Source organism: Triturus cristatus, chromosome 5_2 (genome assembly GCF_964204655.1).
Source record: "Triturus cristatus chromosome 5_2, aTriCri1.1, whole genome shotgun sequence".
Taxonomy (NCBI): domain Eukaryota; kingdom Metazoa; phylum Chordata; class Amphibia; order Caudata; family Salamandridae; genus Triturus; species Triturus cristatus.
This window is the reverse complement of record NC_140588.1, coordinates 11,639,232-11,658,254: the sequence shown is the minus strand read 5'-3', so window position 1 is coordinate 11,658,254 and position 19,023 is coordinate 11,639,232. Positions and strand designations below refer to the sequence as shown.

Below are 19,023 nucleotides of genomic sequence, written 5' to 3'. Positions count from 1 at the left end.
GGTCCAGTGTACACATGGGTAAAACGAGGTCCACTGCCCTGAAGAAACTGTCAATAGGTAAGAAAGGCAATAAATCTGTTAGACTTGCCATCTTTTGGCGTGTTTCCCATGACTTTTTGCTTTCTGACCTCCCATTTTGACTCCGTTTTTGCTGGTATAATGATTCTGCCCTCTTTCCTCACTGTTGTCCAGTGGTAAAGTGCAAGTGCTCCTGTATAAACTGTGTTATGGATTGGTGTTTCCATGATTGGCCTAATTGATTTATGTGTCAGTCCCTAGTAAAGTGCACTGCGAGTTCCAGGGCCTATAAATCAAATGCTGTTGGTGGGCTGCAGCACTGGATTGTGCCACCCACGCAAACAGCCCGTAAAGTGTAACTCTGGCCTGCCATTGGAGAGCCTGTGCGCAGCCTGGTGCTTGCAAGTCCCTACACCTTCCCTTTTCTACATGTGAGTTGCCCCTCTGGTAGGCACAAGGTACCCCCATGGGCAGGGTGCATTGTATGTGAAAGGTAGGACATGCCCTGGTATGTGTGGCATGTCCTGATAGTTTTTCACTATTGCAAGGCTACCTGTTCCCCATAGGCTAGAATAGGCAGTTTGATTATTACATCCTATAATGCTAACTGACCCTGGGAACATGGTAGAAATTCGAGTTTAGTATGCCTGAACTCAGAATGATAAAATGCATCTTTTAGTGAAGTTGGTTTTAACATTCTGTGTTTGAAAATACTACTTTTAGAAAGTAGGTATTTTCCTGTCTAACCATCCAAGCCTGCCTCTGCTAGGTTGTGTATTCCTTGTCTGGAGTTTGAGTGACAGGTGCTGGGGAATTCCAGGAGACAGGGTGAGTCACCACAGGGCTGAAAAGCAAGATCTACATGTAGATGGGTGGGAGGAGTTGCACCTGGGACCTGAATAGGGCTGTGCCTTCCCTCCACAATGCTGGCTCCACCTCCTGTGGTGCGTCTGATGTCCCTGGCCTACACTGTGAAAGGAAAGAAGGAGTCTTGTCACCAAAGTGCTCCAGGACTGACCAGAATTGGTGTGGACTAGGCAAAGGCCTCCCTGCCTGAAGAGAAGAAAGAGAAATTGAGAATTAAAAGGGGGACCCAGACCCCAGAACTTTAGAACTCTTTTTGATCAAGAAGACAGCCAAGAAGAAGAGCTGGAGGAGCTGTGAGGAGGAACTACCACTTTCCTGTGTACTTTGCTGTGTTGGCCTGCATTGGCTGCTTCTGTCTTGAGCAGTGAAAGGTCTGGACTGAACTTACTGCAATCCACTTTTGTGAGTTTCCCCAAGGGCTTGAGGTAGAGCTTGCCCCCTGTTCAAGAAGTCTCAGGAACAGCAAAGACTTCAAGCCCGACGCCGTCTACGACGCCGCTGCCGACTCTGTGACCTGAAGGCACCGCAGAGGGCACCGCCACAACGCAACCTTGGTCTCACCGACGACACCCGTCGACGCCACCACCAAGCCGCTGCTTGCACCGCGACTTGTGGGCACCGCACGACCTCGCCTCACGTCTGAGCTTTGGCACCACAGAGAGCACCGCTGCAATGCAGCACCACGACCCTGGTCTCACCGACGCCGCCTGCTGACACCGCCACCGAGCCGCTGCTCGCACCGTGGTCTATGGGCCCCGCACACCGCATCACCTTGCTTCACGCCGACGCCTTGGTATCCCCGACGATGCCGCTCCACGCTGGACTCAACGCCGTTGCTTGCACCGTGGTTCGAGGGCACCACTCGTAAAGTTACACGATGCACAGCCCTCATCCCGCACAGCAGCCTTGGCCTACCGACGCCGGTGCAATCGACTCCAGTTCGTCAGCCGACGACAGCGCTTCAGCAACAAGGAAACCGCTGCTGCAACATGACGAGCACCGCCTTCTTCTCACTCCGCGACCCTGGTCTCACCGACGACGCCATCTGATGCAACCACCAAGCCGCTGCTCGCACCGCGACCTGAGGGCACCGCACACCGCACCGCTGCACTTCACAACGCAGCACCCGACACCTGCCGACGCCAGCGCTCCTGATTCCATCAGAGAGGAGATCGACCTGCAACGCGTGGGACAACAAGAGGTCATCGATGACCTGCAATTTTGAAAGGTACTGTTTGCGGGTCTGCCGCACACCGTAGCTGACCCGCGACGCTGCGGTCAGCCCGAACTGTTTGGATTTGGTTGTTCACGATGCCATGATAGCCCCGGACGGAGCTATCGACATCGAGGAACTGTTTTTCAAGGAGACTGTGATTACTGAAGATTTTTATAGTACTATACTGTGGATTTCTATCGTTTTGGTCTTGTCTTAAGTATATAACAATATTCACTATTTTTCTAAACTGGTGTGGTGTCCTTTTGTAGTGCTTACACTGTATCAATGTTGCTTATGAGCAAATTCTTTACACACTGCCTCTAAGATAAGCCTGACTGATCGTGCCAAGCTACCAAGGGGGTGAACAGGGGTTATTTTAGGAGTGTAACTCCCTTACCCTGATTAGGAAGAAGGGTCCCTATTTGGACAAAGGTGCAAGCCCTTGCCAACTAGAGACCCCCATTTCTAACAAAATCTCATCAGCCATTCTAGTTAAAAGGGTCTAATATATGGTATTTTATTTAGGCATAAGTGCGGGCATTGTTAAAAAATAAATCGCTGGAGGCCCTATGCAATTCATTTGTAACCTTTTTTTTGTGTGAGGAAGCAACTTCTCCTCTCCCTTAGGGGATCTCTGGAAGTTGGTAGAGATGTGTTGTATATAAAGAGTAATACCATTAGATTAACAATACACACATAGACACAACATTCCTCCTGAATTTGTTCGGGTGTTGGTTCCCTCCAGTGCAGAGGCGAGATGCAGATGAAGATATGTGAGCAAACTGGCGAGAATATGCCAATTGATCCTTGGTGGTTGCTTATGTGAGGCCCTCCCTTTGCTTTTTTTCCGGGTGTTTATGGGTCCATTTTGTCTTTTCCTTGTAACTGACCGTATTTCTGGCTTTATACTTTGACTCATACATTGGGGTTTTCTTGTAGCTTTGCACTAGTGTTTTCCCTTATCTTACAAGTGAAGGATGAGTCGCCAGAGAAGGAATGAATATGACTTGGTATGTGTAATATTTAAAGGGCTTTTGAATTTTAAATCAAAACTAACGTTCCAGACCTTGACCATCCAGCCATTGTGGCAGCAGCCACACTCTTTGACATAAATGATTGCTGTGCTGTCTTACAGGACTTACAAAATTCTTGTGACAGCCAATCCAATGTACAGCTGAAGACGTCTGCCCCTAACGGAATCCAGGAGCAGGAAGCACCTTCCGCCTGGATTCCACAAGTTGGGGATCTCATTTGAGAAAGGATAGTGGTAAAGGAGGAAATTGCCCATCATACCAAGTATTGGTGCCAGTCCTTGGCATTCAAGGTAGAAGAACTGAATAATGCCACCGCTTCCTGGTTCCAAAGACACTCATTTTGTCTCCATTGATCACATCAAGTTACATCAATTGGCGGATTCTAAACAGTAGGCCACGAGGAGTCCTTGATAGTTCCCTAAGTCCTTTTGCTACTGCACAGGAAATTCCCCTGCAGCTTGTGAGCATCATCAAAGCTGTTTCTGCCCAGCTGGGTGGGGGGATTTGACCGGAGGATGAACTTCAGTTATTTCCTAACATCAGGGCAAATCCCAGCCACACGACTGACAGTACTACACTTATTACTGCATCTGCTGCAGGTAATGACCTTTATAGCTATCCACCCCTCGTGGAGTCTAGCAGTTCTCTTCCTGCACGTGTCTCCTGTTTTTCAACAAAATGCTTCTGGTTACTATGTGGGAACAGATTAATTTTCGTCAGACTCTTCTAACAGTTCCTCCACACTCCACGGGCTTGTGTTTTCTTTTCATGGCTGAAACACACTTATCTGGTCCCTCCTTGGATATATCTTTGAATAACACTTTCCTTGGTTTTTCTATTTCTTTGGATTGGATGTGTTGCTGTTTTCTTGTTGCTAATCAATTGCCATTAATTTCCAGAACACTCTGACACAGAACTGGTCGACGAGGTGTTAACGCCACACTCCTCTTCACATAAGCTAAAAAGAGACTTGTCCCTTGTGAACATTTCAGCTGTTCCAGTAACTGATGGGATTGTGTGGGAAGACGTGCCTTATGATATCTTTGGACCAACGGAAATACTGCAGATGTTTTTAAGGGTTTCAATGGGTAATGTTATTGTACCTGGATTACATTCTGATGATCGGAATGCTGTGAAGGTAAACTCCGTTCTCTTGGGTCAGGCATACTACATTGTTTTCAAATCTGAGGACTTGTATCTAAATTCTACGAGTTATGGTGAAATGTGTTTTTACCATCATTATGGACATCATTATTTACATTGAGCTAGTGTTAGACGCACACTTTTTGATTTTATACACAATGGAAATAGTGTCCTAATTCCCCACAAGGGAGATCCTAAACATGTACGGATACATTCAGATATTTTTCTGGATATAATGCATTAGACCCAAAAAAAAAATATTAAAAAACTTGTCCCTACACCAGCAAATAAATACATATGCTTACACAAGAACAACGCAATAGCATGTTACAGAATGGAACATTTAACTCTACACTTTCAGGTTCAAACGGGTGTTTATTGTGGCCAGTGGACACAAATGGTTGTAATGCAAGTTTTTTTAATTCCACACCGGGATTTAGGGCATGCAGATTCTTCCCTCATTATTCCGATTCTCAGCACTCAGGCATAGTCACAACATATTTTGTATGGAAATTGTGCCAACAATGATTGGAACACTCCATATTGTCTGCAGTAAAACATCTTTCTCTCCTTTCAGAAGACATGATCGTATCTGACTTTTAGTTGGGCCTTAAGTCTCCACATTCAAAACAATATATCTATGTCACAAATAATGAAATTTGGAAACTATCACAAATGGAAGCTGCTGTACATTTAAGAGAAATTGAGCAAGATAATTTGGATAAAGTACTTACTGTTGTTGATAATAGTATTAATACGTTGTCTTCTCGCATTTACAACTTGAATATAAATGTTGTCTGTTATTGATATTATAACCAGTGATATGTCTTCGTTATACCATGAGCAAAATCAGCTTAGTTCTATCATGCTGTTTAGTAGGACACTTCAGGTCCTTAAAAGTGGCCACATTCCTCAATTCCGCACAGCTATTCTTGCCTTTTAATCTGAGATGCAAACAACTACTCATGGCCAAGAAAGACACCACTTGCGCAAGGTCACATCTCGAGAAATTACAACAGCTTCCATTCACAATAGCAGAGACACCCTCTGCAGTGTGGTTAATACATGGCCCAATATCTTTGCTAATTTCAACATTCCAATTCACAGCTTGCACAAAACATTTCCTAGTAGATAGATATGAAGTCCTAGGAGAGAGCTTTATTCATGAGTTTGGGTCACTTCCATTTTCTTATCGATGTGAGCGGGCTGGGAAAGAGGTATTCCTCACTGGAAACAAATGTGACTGTTCTGTCGGACAATCATTTTTCTGTAACAAGTTACCATTCACAGCACATGAAATGCTTTGGTAGCAAATTTGGCCTCTTTCTCAAACTGAATACCTACCCCTTTAATTCTCCCCCTCATCACTTTCCTTTCAAATGGAATCTATTTAATGTTAAGTGGCCAAAAGTACTGTGACATGGAGACCGGGGTCCCATATATTTTATCATCTCCCAGATGGCGACCTGCTGCAATAATGTGCTCTTTCCATCTATGCATATGGTCTCTGATAGTTCATTATGGTCTTCAATTCCAACTTTGAAGGCAGACTTTAACAAGCTGAGCTGACTCAAAGCCTCCTTGTTTCAAAAAGATGTGGCATTAACATCTGCCTGAGAAACGTTTGAACTGTGGGTTGCAAGGACATCCAGTGAAATACAGTCCTTGTTGAACATAAATCTTCCATTAAACATCGGCAAGCTTGCGCATCGAATCTTTAATGATTCCAATGCTGCCAGTATAGCACACTTTTAAAAAAAATAATCAGGACTAACTTAGTCAGAACCTTTCAGAAGATTTTTGGAGTAATACCGGCATTCACCTTTTCATTATTTTTCAGTGTGTTCAGGTTTACCATTTCATTATATTTCAGTGTGTTCGGGGTATAGTTTTGCTATTATTCCTGATTTGTGGCATTTTGGTGCTATTTTCGTTACTCTGCAATGGATGTTCTGTTTCGAAGCCTATTGGTACTGGAAATACCACTGGTCCAGTTGTGTCATGAGCACACATGATACAACTCTTTGGAGTCCGTTTGCTCCAGGAACTGAAGACTGCCTAGTCACTGTCATTCTGACTCGCCTGGTTCACCAACGTACAACCTGTGTTTCATTGCCTATGGTGTCCTTTCGAATGGGCACTAGATGTATGCTTGGTTCAGCAATTGCCTGTTCCTGTGGGCATTACCTGTTGATGAGTCCGATAAAGACCCATTTTCGGAGTTGTCCTATGAACTTGCGTATGCTTCATGATGCATAGTATGAGCCACTCCCTCCGTGGAAGATTGTCGTTTCAGCACAAGGAATACCATACTCTGGCTCAAATAACATGGATAGAGGTATCCAGGCTTCTTCCTCAGCATCGGCTGATAGCTAGAATCATGTTTGTTGTTAGAAGCTTTTGAATGGGGAAATTGCGGAATCATCATCTGCAGAGAAGGAATCTGTTCTGTATTCAGTAAACCTTGATCTTGAGGAAGAAATCTTGGGTGCCTCCGGCTCACCGTAATTATGGCCACATTTTCAAAATGTTGACATTATATTTTTTATTATGATTATAATTTTTTTGTATGACATGCTTTTTAGCATCGTATTGACTTTGCTTAACCAGTGCTTTTATTATTTTGTTAGCCACTAAGTTACTTTCCCGACCAAGGAAGAGGTGTAGTGATTTCCCTTTTGGGCCCACTTTGGTTCTTCCTTAGTTGTACAAATTTCTTTTTGTGACATGAAAATATTTTAGAGATTCGCTGCACATATTTGTTATTCAGTGATTCTTCTTGGGATTCAGTCTCAACATTTCATACAAGGTCGAACAACATGGTATATGCTTTTTTTGTGCCTGGTCAGCAACATCTCTGGATATTTGTAGACATACCACAGTAGCACAACTGCAGTTTTCCAACACAGTAGCTCCTATCATATGAACAGTGTCTACCCCCTCGGCAGAGAGAAGAATTTCAGCAAGAGAGACCGGTTCTGGAATGGAGGCAGCAGCCTCGTGGAAATTGAGTTTACCTCTATGAATCAGACCACCTAACTACACGTACCAGGTATGGGATCCGGTGCTAATCCCAGAGATCACTAATATATCCCTGTGCTCATATTGTGAGGGTAGACCTAGCTAGATATGTTAGTTACCATGGTTGGGTTGTTCATTGTTTACAGCCTGCCAGGAATGCTGATTATGTTGCTTAGTTGTATTTGTTTACTAATCGCAGCACACTTGCTTGAAAATAGACTATGATAGTTTCAATAAATATATTGTAAACTTCCTTTGTGTCTTTCTAGTATGGACATGCATGAGTGAGAAACAAAGGGTAATGATCTGTTTCCACGGTTCCATTGGGGACTAGAGGTTCATGTTCTAGGTTTACTGACATCACCTGCTACTCTGGGAAGGTTAGGAGTTCAGGTGAGGCACTGTGAGCTAGTTGGATTTGTGCCTACATGTACTGTTTTGGTAGAGAGACTCAGTCCCTATATTCTAACGTCCTGTTCTCCCAAGGCACAGTTCTGCTCCTAAGCAGAATCCCTGCAACACTCTCTGAAGCAAGCCTATGTTGTTGGTTCACTGTATGGTTGACTTAGGAAAGGCAGGCAGTGGGCTGAAAGAAGACATTAAAACATTACATGTGCCCTATCCAGAAATAGATGATTGGTCTGCAAGGGTAACTCTAGCTTGTATGTTCTAGTTCAGCAAACACAAGACTTAAATCTTTACTTTTGCTGGCTATGGGCCTGATTAGGATGGTGGTTGGACATAACAACCTGGTGGGAAACAGAACCCCCTGACAAGCTGTTGGCGGTTCCGCACCCTGAATCACAATGCCACCACCTTCAAGGCGGTCGCAAAGTGTATATTGTGTATTGCTGTGAGTGCTGCAGGTTGCATCACATGCCACAGTACACAATATGCACCCTGTGCATATCCCTTCACTATGTAGAAGGCACAATGCAGTGCCTGCCACAGGGTGCAGGGATGTGTTGGTACCCCCCAGGGACCTTGTTGGAGGGTCAGGGAGGAAGGGAGGCCTGCTACGGGCCCCCAATGTCCCTTTCCGCCTGCCTTTTCATGGCACAGCCAGCATGCTGCTAAACCGCCATATGGAGGTATGATTGACAGCAATAGAGGGTCAGTGCTTTCAAGAGTTGAGTCATTATTGCTGCTACAGTGTGCAAATTAGATACGTATTTAACAAAGTATACTGTTTATGCACATTGTAAGGCCCAGTTGTTTATATACAAGAGACAAAAGTGCAACAAATGAAGAAAAAAATGAAAATAACACTAAAGAATATGAAATACATTTTTGCAGAAATGATCATTGAGATAACAGATAATTTTTTATAAAACCACTTGATAATGTAATTTTTGGGTTATATTATTCAACTATATACTATGGAATCATCAAAGCAAACAGCTTTTGCATATGTACCACTACACATGTAAAAGAAACAATTACAGAACACACTCATCTCATTAGACTGTTACTCTTGAAGTACATGTGCCGTTTTAAAAGGAATACAATAATCACAGTTTAAGAAAATATTCCGTTTGGTGGTTGTCAATGGTCACTTACCTTTTTCCATCTGGCTGGAATCCTGGCATCATACATGCAGTCCAATGCATCTCGAAGATTTTCACTCATAATGATAGTCCCATCAATGGCAAGCTTTAGATCGGTCAGTGTACTTCTTACTAGGCTAATCACCCTCTGCATTCTGTCAATTTCCTGGCGAAGAAAGATGTTCATAGGCTGGAAAGGTCCCATCTTTTGCAGTTTGTCTTTCACCTGCAATATGTACGACACACGCATTTAAACTACAACTGCTGACACGTTAGGTTTCTATTTGGCTTGTTTTTTTTAATATTACAGTTCAGAAAATATTTACTGTCTGATATAGTCACTCAATATGTGTTAGTAATTTAAGTTGAAAATACGTAGGTGCATGTTTTCATTTTATTCATCAAATTGGTTTCTACACATCATTGCATATATTCTAATTTTTAAAATGGCGCCACCAGTTTGTTTCCATCACTAGTGCTCTCTGCTCAGCATTTTATTTATGAGGGTTGCTCATATTTGGGTATATACAAACTATTATTCTATGCATTATTCAAACATGGTTTTATGAGGAAGAGTTGTTCAATCTCCTACTTTTAGCACAGATCTTCTGGAGTCATTAACACCTCTTCTTAGTAAGGTAAAAGTAGAGATTGCATATAAAGCAGTGATTAAGTGAATGGAGAGATTTCAGGTCCGATAAAAAGAATAAGAAAAGCACGTGTGAGAATAGTCACATGCCCCAAAGCATTCTCAGTCATTGGCTGCTCTTAAACACAAAGGGGCAGATTTACAAGTCCCTTGCGCCACTTTTGCGTAATTTTTACCATGTTAAAAATGATGCAAAAGTAGTGCAAGGGGCTTGTAAATCTGCCCCAAAGATGTTATGCTGGCACTGAGAAAAGGTATTAGAATTTCTGAAGAGCCAGGAGTGACTTTGATCTTGTAATGCCACATCTGAGCTCATTAGCTTGTATACTCGGCATTGGAAAGTGAGGGTCTTCATGCTCACTCATACTGGCAACTGCAGAGTCCATCTAGAGGGAGAACAGGAGATGTCTTAAGATGATGATCAAATATGATATGTATGCATGTTGATGATGGGCTTTCTGTTATCAAGTTGGATTTTACTTATTTCTTGTGTTGCACAATTTTAGTGGTAAATTCACCAGAAAAAATCTTGGATTTATTGATTGATGAAAAAGAAACATACAATTCCCTGACTCACCTGCAACCCTTAGTAGCCAAAGTGCACAATAAAAAGTCAGGCGTAGGGAAATGCACTGACATGGACAAAACAATTCGGTGGAAAATAGTAAATGCTCTTCTTGTATCTGCTGTTTCTGTACCTATCTTTGGCTGAATATATATATTTTTGACAAGATTACTGAAGCAGTGTGACTTTTTATGGTTGCTCTTTTATTTACACACTGATGTTTTAAAATTAGGAAATTGAAACATGTTTCAGCTCTTAGAAAGATAGAAGAGCAGCAATAATAAGCGCTATATAAAACAAATAATTATAGTGCAAGATATTAAAAACAAAATAAAACTTCACATCACTCATAGCAGTGGTTATTCCTTGTACTTCGCTTCAGTACTGTAATAAAAAAAAATCAAATTCAATAAAATGGATGGAGCCTAAACAGCGACATCATGTTAGTGCTAATTTGCCTAAAACACCTGCAAGAACCGGCCCTCACTAAATGACATTCATGTAAATGTTCGATGCCTTCTGCAGCAAACCTGTCCACGCTGTAAGAGTTAAAGCAAGGGCTTTAAAATTTTCTAGAAACTTGAGGGCATGCATTTTCATTTAAGACAGAATAGCACTCAAGATTTCTTCAGCCTTTCAAGGTCAGAAACTACGCTATCTCTTGCTGCTTGATACAAATGTAATTGTTTTATTTTTGCATCAAGCAAAGCAACAATCAGCTAATAGAAAGGAACATATCTCTCTTAATGCCCCTTAATAGCTGGACCAAGTCTTCTGAACATGCAGAGACACGGCAAAGCATTGTTTAACAAGCATTGGCATAGCCAATAGGTCTCGCTTTTGCGAGGGTTTAAGCTATTGGCATTGCAAATGGCAATCCTTTGTATTTATATGTTATGATATTTAACACATAAATGAAAGGCACTGTCATGTACAATGCCAATAGCTCAAACTCTTGTAGATGCAAGACCTATTCTAAGGAGCGGTCACCATTGTCAAGGCTGCTTAGAAAGTGAAAGCAGCATGGAGCGCTGAATGTTGCAGAAAAGCATGTTGTGTCAGCAGTAGGAGAAACTATTTGAAGAAAATCCAAGTTGTTAAATCAGGTCCACCAATACTAAAGCAACCGTGATTACCTAGCTACCTCGCTCTTTTCCCCGCAAAAAAAGATTTAGATAGAGTTCTCGCTATACAATGGGAAAGGAAGTAATCTAACAGTGTCTATTCAGTTCTCTAGAAGCCCCAAAGCACAACCGCAATTTGTTGCTAACACTATTCAGAGGACCAGAAATTAAGATACCAAGCAATGGAGAGTCCTTAACAGTTATGTTCCTTTATGCTATCAGACAGTTTACATTGGTGTTTTGAGTATGAGGGCTGAACAATTAGTAGCCATCTGTGAAACCCACTTGCTGCACATTTCAAAAACTGATTAATGGAATTTGATCAGACAAGTTAAATGAAGGTGTTTATTAACTATGTGTAGTTATTTTAATGAAGAGACGACGAACACTTGATCAAAGCAAAGGGTTATCTGTGACTAACACTGTGGAGCAATAAGGCAACTGACCTGTGTGATATACGACAGCTGCTGATGACCTTAGCTTTTCAGCCACCAACACTAAGTATTAGGATAAAGTCTACACTTCAAAGGGTAAAACGCTTAAGGCCAGGACTGGCTGAAGGAGCCAAACTCGACACTAGGTCGCTCGATATCGAAGGTTGCAAAATGTAATAAACACAGGGCTTTAGAGAGTGCCTTCAAGCCCAATGTCCGGAAAACATGCTCTGGCTAATCAACGTAAAGTCGTCATAATGTTCCAAACCAACCGCGAGAGAACTATACAGAGCCGTTTATAATGTATTCAAGTGTCTGCAGTTCTATTCTGATTACTGGGTAAATAAAATGACTAGCAACGTGAATGGTTATCTCTCGTGTGTGGCACGGGATGATGTCGGACGTCTGATCAATGGTGAAAACTAGGGAAATCCCAATGATAAAGCAAGCATACATTGCAACTAGATGTTGAGACCGAGCGTTGGTGTGCAGAGGACCTTGGCAGGGTACTGGGCCAGCACTCGGTAAATGAAACCAGATCTCCAACCCCGGCTCCTCCCGAAACTGAAGTAAAGTGTGTGCCCCTACAGTAAGAGCTATGGTACCCCCGAACCCTTCTGCAGCCCCTGAAAGGACTCACTCTGATGACTATTTCGATGGACATCTTGCAGCCTTCAGTAGGAGCACTGCCAGCATCTCCGAAATGACAACACTACACCAGGAATTAACTTTCGGCGCGTTCAATCACAACTTTCGCTCTTTGGCGACTTACTTCCATTGTATCAAAACATGCGGGCGCTCTTTCTTACAACATGACTACAGCACGCACATCTCCACGGTCGTCCATGCGTACTAAGTCAGAGAGGTCTATTAAAGAACTAGAACGGTAACCTAAGCGAACATTTGAGAAGCTTGTTGAACTATGAAGTTATTTTGTCGTCCTGGGCGAAGGTTCTGCTCAGTCTTGGCTGTCCCGCAGATGCAAGGGATACAGGAAACAAAACAAATAGGCATGTCAACCCCCAACTCTGGCTGTTTTCAGTCGTACCTCTCCAAAAGAAGGGGATGGAGCTCAAGTCTGGAATGTGATATAAGTTAGAAAAACTCCTATCCCAATCCTAGGTTATTGAGTGCAATGATATAACAAGCATTGGCCACGCGGCCGTGAAAGCGAAAGTTATCAAAGCCAAAGTGATCGCGATCGGTGAGAGTGGTGTGCGTGCAGCAGTGATCGCGCTGTAAGGGAGGCAGATGGCGGCTGCGCGCGTGCACGCTCTCGTGAATGCAGGCGTTAGGCGAGCGAGGTCGGGTAGCACTTTGAAAACCCATAAACTAAATATTTCGCAGATCAGCGCATGCGCTGGCTCAGACGAGACCTAAAAAGCTTTCAGTTACTGTTTATGTGTAAACATTACAGACAACGCTCTGCTCACTGGAATTATTGGGACTAGTTGGCCTGTCATAGCTTTTATACAATAAAAGCTATGACTTTCATTGTATGGCACGTTCTCTTACATTTATACACGCTAGTCGTGAATTCTAATTTCTGACATTAACACACAATATGTGGTTATTGCTTTACAGACGAAGTTTGGAACATTATGACAGTAAACATCCTTTACCACTAATGCGTTACAACGCATGCTACTACACTGCATTTTTTCTCCACGAAATATTTTACAATGCAGGGCTTTACACCGCAAACCATTACAACGCATTCCCCAAAACAACGCCACGGTCAAGTTAGAATAGTAAATTGCGTTGTAATGGGGAATGCGTTGTAATGGATTGCGTTGAAAGCCGTGTGTTGTGAAAGATTTCGCAAGTGTAAAAAATGTGAGGTAATGGCATGCGTTGTAAATGCCTGCGGACTAAAGTGTCCTATTCGATTATGACCCACAGAATTTTATATGTTCCAGAAATGTAAATATGCTACGTATGTTGAGGTGCCATATTGGAAATGTAAAAATAATATTTTTATTATTTTTCCTTTGGTAACCTTCTTTCTAATGAAAATGACAGTTGCAGCAGATTCCTTCCCGGTACCTTATTTCAGCAGTGTAAAAGCATTAGGATCATTTTATAGAAAAACTGAGTCAATTTTTCCAGGTGACCCGTCTGGTATTAGCAGTGGCTTATAGTATGCTTACTGAAGTGACATGCCAGCTCCATTCCTCCATAGACAGCGATACATGAACTGATGAAATTAGTTTCACCCTTTTTACATGCTCCCACATAGTCTTAGGACATTGAGAACAGAGTTGTTTTTATATCTTTAACAGCTTAAGAGATAAAGTGGGGGCACATTAGAGAATTGGTAAAAGCGGTCATATCCTTCAGAAAGAACATTACCATCTAATGGATGTTAGGTCCCACAAATTGCCTACATGAACTGATCCTACACCATTCATGAAGGAGGAGAACATCCACCAAAGAGGAGAGCTTGGAATACCAAGTACAAACTTTTACAGCATAAAGTGTTAACACTTGTTTTTGCAAACTTTAACTTGAGCCACATCTTAATGCAATAATGCTTCCTAAATGTGGGTACTGACAGCTATGTAGAAACCTTCCACATCAATTGTATCAGGACGCCTCAAAAGAGATCTGATGCAGCTCCTATGACTCTGGTACAGTGTGCTCCGAAAACCTCGAGTGGAGCTTTACTCTCCAGCTCATAAGTGTTTAACTGTGATAGAAATCCTTATGGAGATCTGTTTTTTCATGGCCCCTACTTCCTGGGAATTTTTTAATGCTATTATCAAGTCAAGTCAAGAAAGTCTTTATTTCGAGTGTTTCATATTATCATGTCCCTCTTAATGGACATGTATGTGGATAAGAGGCTGGGACCCTTGCTGGAGTTCAGCTTCTAAAGAATCTCATCTTCCTTCAAAAGGGAGAGGGAGGAAAGTAGGCATGTAAGGTAGTAAAAGGCAACTTAGACTGAGACAGAATTTAGGATCTTACATGCAGAAGGACTCAGTTTTTTTAAAACATTTTTTTTTAGAAGATTGCACAAAGCCTAAAGGACTTGCAATTCACTGAGTTGTCTGACTATTTCACGAATGTCCATCAAAGATTTGAACTTTTTACTTACATTTTTTTTATTTCAATTGTTTTATTTCTATTTATTTACTTAATTTTCTTCTGTTTTTTCTTCTTCGCAATTCGTATATTCTATTATTTAACATGGTGTTCTTCTTTGTGTGGTTTTCCTTGTACTCTATGTATATTTCTCCCTGTTTTGCTCTTGTTTTATTCCCCTCTATTTTTTTCTTATGGGAGTAATCTCATCTACCTCTTTAAATCAATGAACTTTGGTCCTTTTTACTTATTTGCCCCATTTTCCACTCTCCATTTGCATTTTTAACATTTCCATTGTCAGTTAACCATCTGTAATGGCTTCTGTCCCTTATCCCCTTCTTCTGTTTTCCTATTTATATTCCATTCATGCTGTATGCATTGTGTTTTTCAAATTCTTATTTTTTTAGAAATTCCAGAGGTTTCTGTCACTCTCAAAGTTTTGAATTTTGAAATGACTAAGTCTTAATGTTGCACTAGTACCAAATTCATAGCCACCAGAAAATCAACCTTTGATAAAGAATTTTAGATAGCAAAAGCAGACCCATATAACTATTAAGACAAGATTAAGATCCCATAACAGAACTTTAAATCCTTTGGGGGAACTTTATTATATAAACCTTAAAGATGCCTAGCCACAAGAGGAAATTTGAATCACGATTTTGTTCAGGAGAGCAGATGGAAATCTTTATTGAACTCATTTTGAGGTATGTGGGCATGTCTGCATAATCTGTTTTAAATCATCCATTCTATTCAGTAATAATTCCAAATTGGGCCTCTTTATATGGCCTGATAAACCAAGGACTGCTTGAGATGCAAGTTCCCTCTTTGTATGCATATACATTGCCAGGAAACAAGTAGAAATAAACACATGCGGGGCCTGGCTGGGTCGGACTGGGAACGAGTCCTGGATCTCAAGGGAGTTTTGGATCTCACCTTCATGAAGGCCATGGATAGCTTGGCTTCCTTTTCTGAAGAGTTTTGGGGTGCATAAGGTGACAGGGTTTATATGACGTTGAGTCTTAGTGCTTCTCTGGAACAACAAACATGAACTGTGTGGCATGGTTACAGATGTAGGTTGGTGAAATGTTACTCAGCACCTGAAGCCCAAAGATTTGGGTGGTGCCATACTATATACTGAAGGGGAAAAAGTGACAAAATCAGCAAAAAAAGATCGTGATGTTCCAGAAAAAAATAAACTGATGGCACAGGCATGCATGGTGGCACATATAGAGCTACAGAATTGCTGAGGGTGAGTTTGTGAGATGCTGCTGCTGCTGAACAGCTCTACCTGTTACTGGTGACTCCTCATTGCTAGAAACAAATTCTGGATCCAATCTGACACTTTGGAAGGCCTTTGTGCAAGGAGTCTATGAGACACAGTAGCAATTCAAAAAGGTATTTGTGATGAACGAGTTACTTACCTTCGGTAACAATGTATCTGGTAGAGACACAGTCTAGCCGCAGATTCCTTAACTTAGAATATCCCCAGCCGTCAGACTGGATCCGGAAAACTTTTTCCCCAGCAGTACCTCTGCGTGCTGGGGGACGGCGTCGCCTGGCTCCGTCCTGACTTCGTCCACGGAAGTGACGACGATGGAGCCATATAAGCCCCTGGTGCGCTGGCCTCAGTATTCTACTGTGAAACATTTCCACGCCACAACGCGGAGCCACTACAAAAACCGCTAGAGTATGAGAACAATGTGCCAAAAAAGATCAAAAATCTTTGAAGCAACAATGATAAGAAATCATAGAATGATGAGAACCATCACCATGTTAAAAGAGTACATAATACTGGAAGGGACTGAAGGGAATGAACAGAGCATCTGCCCCTAAAAACAGTCTCTCCCTAAGAGGCAACGTCATTGGAAATGAATAGCATGACAAATGAAGGACAGTTGCAACCACAGGATAGAACTGTATGAAAGACAGTTAGTAACCGCAGGATGTAACTGTAAAGGACAACAAGACTGGAACAACATGACTTAAGGTAAGTGACCACAAGTGTGTAACACACGAGAATGTGCAATACTCCCCCCATAATGACCTACGGACTGTAGCACAGTCAAATAGATCCCTAACCCAATTGACAGCATCACAGACAAGGAGACCCCAAAGTAATGGGGAAGAAATAGACGAGGGCGGAGGGAGGGTAGAAGAACATGAGAATCCCCATGCCAGAAGAACCAGGGTGGACGAGCATGAAAGGGCACATGACATAGCCACCCAAGAACGAGAATGGGTGAAGAGCCAACGTGCTAAAACAGAATGATACATCCTGTGGGAGGTGAACAACAGCACTCCGCAGAAAGACCAAGGTCACCTGTAAGGAGGCAGGTGGATAGAACCCACCTGGAAAGGTCTTCGCAAACCGGGGAGGATGGGTGGGCGTTAAGGAATCTGCGGCTAGACTGTGTCTCTACCAGATACATTGTTACCGAAGGTAAGTAACTCGTTCATCTGATAGAGACATCTAGCCCAGATTCCTTAAGTTAGAATAGATACTAAAGCTATACCCCATTGGAGGAGGGTCTGCGACTGAAAACCACCAAGTTCCCAAGGGAATTAATCCATCAATAACATTGACTAAAACAAGGTGGGGACAGCAATGCCAGCATGGCTGACAGCAGACCCATGAAACTCACGGTGGAAGCATGAGCAAGGGAAGGAAAGGTATCACAATCCTTCAGAGGACGGTTCAAGCTCACGTTCGTCCAGACAGGGACGAAATGAAATCACAGAACCAAATAAGTCAACTGAGTACAAGATCCCATGATCCGCAAGAGACAAAGTTCCAGAGAAGGGACCAAATAGTATGACAGAGTCAGAACATACAAATTGAGCATGCACAACAGCGGATGCCAGAAAATGACATGTCTAGGACAGATGTCATCACGCCAAGACATACAAACTACGACTACTAGGGGATACAGAGATAGGGATTATAAGAATACACGTAAGCAAACAGTGTGTACCGTAAGAACCACATCACAATGCACAAGCCCAACGAAATGTAATAGCAACAGCATGTGCACGTCAGCAGAGAAAGTCAACGCATCACCAGGTAGTCAACCAGCCAACAGTACCCACAGGTACAATGACCAAAGGTCACCGGCAAAACTGGACACACACAAAGCTATCTCCCATGAGGGAGAAAGAAAGAGAGAGAAAGAGAGAGCGAGAGAGAGACAAAATCTGAGACAATCCCCAGAAACCACAGCAGGGAAAACCCAGTATGCTTGCCCTCTCGTCTGTGTACACCTTATGACATATATAGAGCATATAGACATATATGAGAAAGTTATGAAAGTAACAACCAATGGGAAGCTCGAAGAGCAGCCCTTGAGAATAGGAGGTTGCCCAATTGGTACCAACGGCACCGATGTGAAACATAGTAGGACATACAATGTCCATCCACTAAGAAGGGCAACACCAACCCTCCGATCGGGGAAGGAAAGACTGGGCCCCTGCGATACAGGCGGGACACTGACCACCACATTATTAAAGAAGGAGCCTGTAATACCCAGACACAGAGTGTCGGAAAAAGCATATATATAATATATATACAGAGACTGGAAGATGCCAGAGATCATCCGGAGGCAGAATACGTCCACTGAAAATCGCAGCAGAGGCCAGGAGTAGAAATACCTGAGCTGTGTGCAGCAATGAACAGAAGAACTTGAGTCCTTCAGGTGTCTGTCTTAAGTCTGTCTTAAGTCTGTCTTAAGACTGTCTTAAGACAAAATCCTAACTTCTGTGAATACCAAAGTAGTAAGTTTAGGATTTTGTCTTAAGTTAGTTCTGTGAATCGGCCCCGTAGTGCTGATGGGGCTGGTGGGCAGATAAGCCCAGGGAGCATGCTGTGGATCTGCTCTCTTTAAACCGCTCCAGAGCCGAATCTACCTTGTCCAGAAACAGGTGAGTCCCAAAGGGCATGCCTATGAGGGATGATTGCACATCACCTGAAAAACCCACTGACCGCAGCTGGGCGTGGCAGCAAATGGTGACGCTGGTGCCAATGGCTCACCCTATTGAATCGGCAGTGTCAATCCACAACAAATTGTGAACTTGGCTGTGTCACGATTATCCTGTATGGCTTGAGTCCAAACTGGTTGGATTCATCTGGGAGACCTGGGAGGACTTCAGCCACTGAATCCCAAAGAACGTTGGAATAGTGGCCCCACAGACAACTGGCATTCACTGACCTGAGGGCCAAGCTGGAGCAAAAAATACCCTTGTCTCCAAGGTCTCCACATGCTTGTACTAGGAATAGGCAGAAAGGTATTTGGGTTTTTATGACTAGTACATCTGCACCACCAAGCTT

At 42.7% G+C, this 19,023-nt stretch overlaps 1 protein-coding gene across 1 annotated transcript in view; it reads right to left on the bottom strand.

Moving 5' to 3' along the window:
* DNAH5 (dynein axonemal heavy chain 5) overlaps window positions 1-19,023 on the bottom strand; it is a 5,853,083-nt gene that overhangs the window by 363,835 nt on the left and 5,470,225 nt on the right. The window contains exon 76 of the mRNA XM_085606747.1: window positions 8,860-9,072. Coding sequence (XP_085462873.1) covers window positions 8,860-9,072 — 213 coding nt within the window. The remainder of the gene's footprint in view (window positions 1-8,859; window positions 9,073-19,023) is intronic.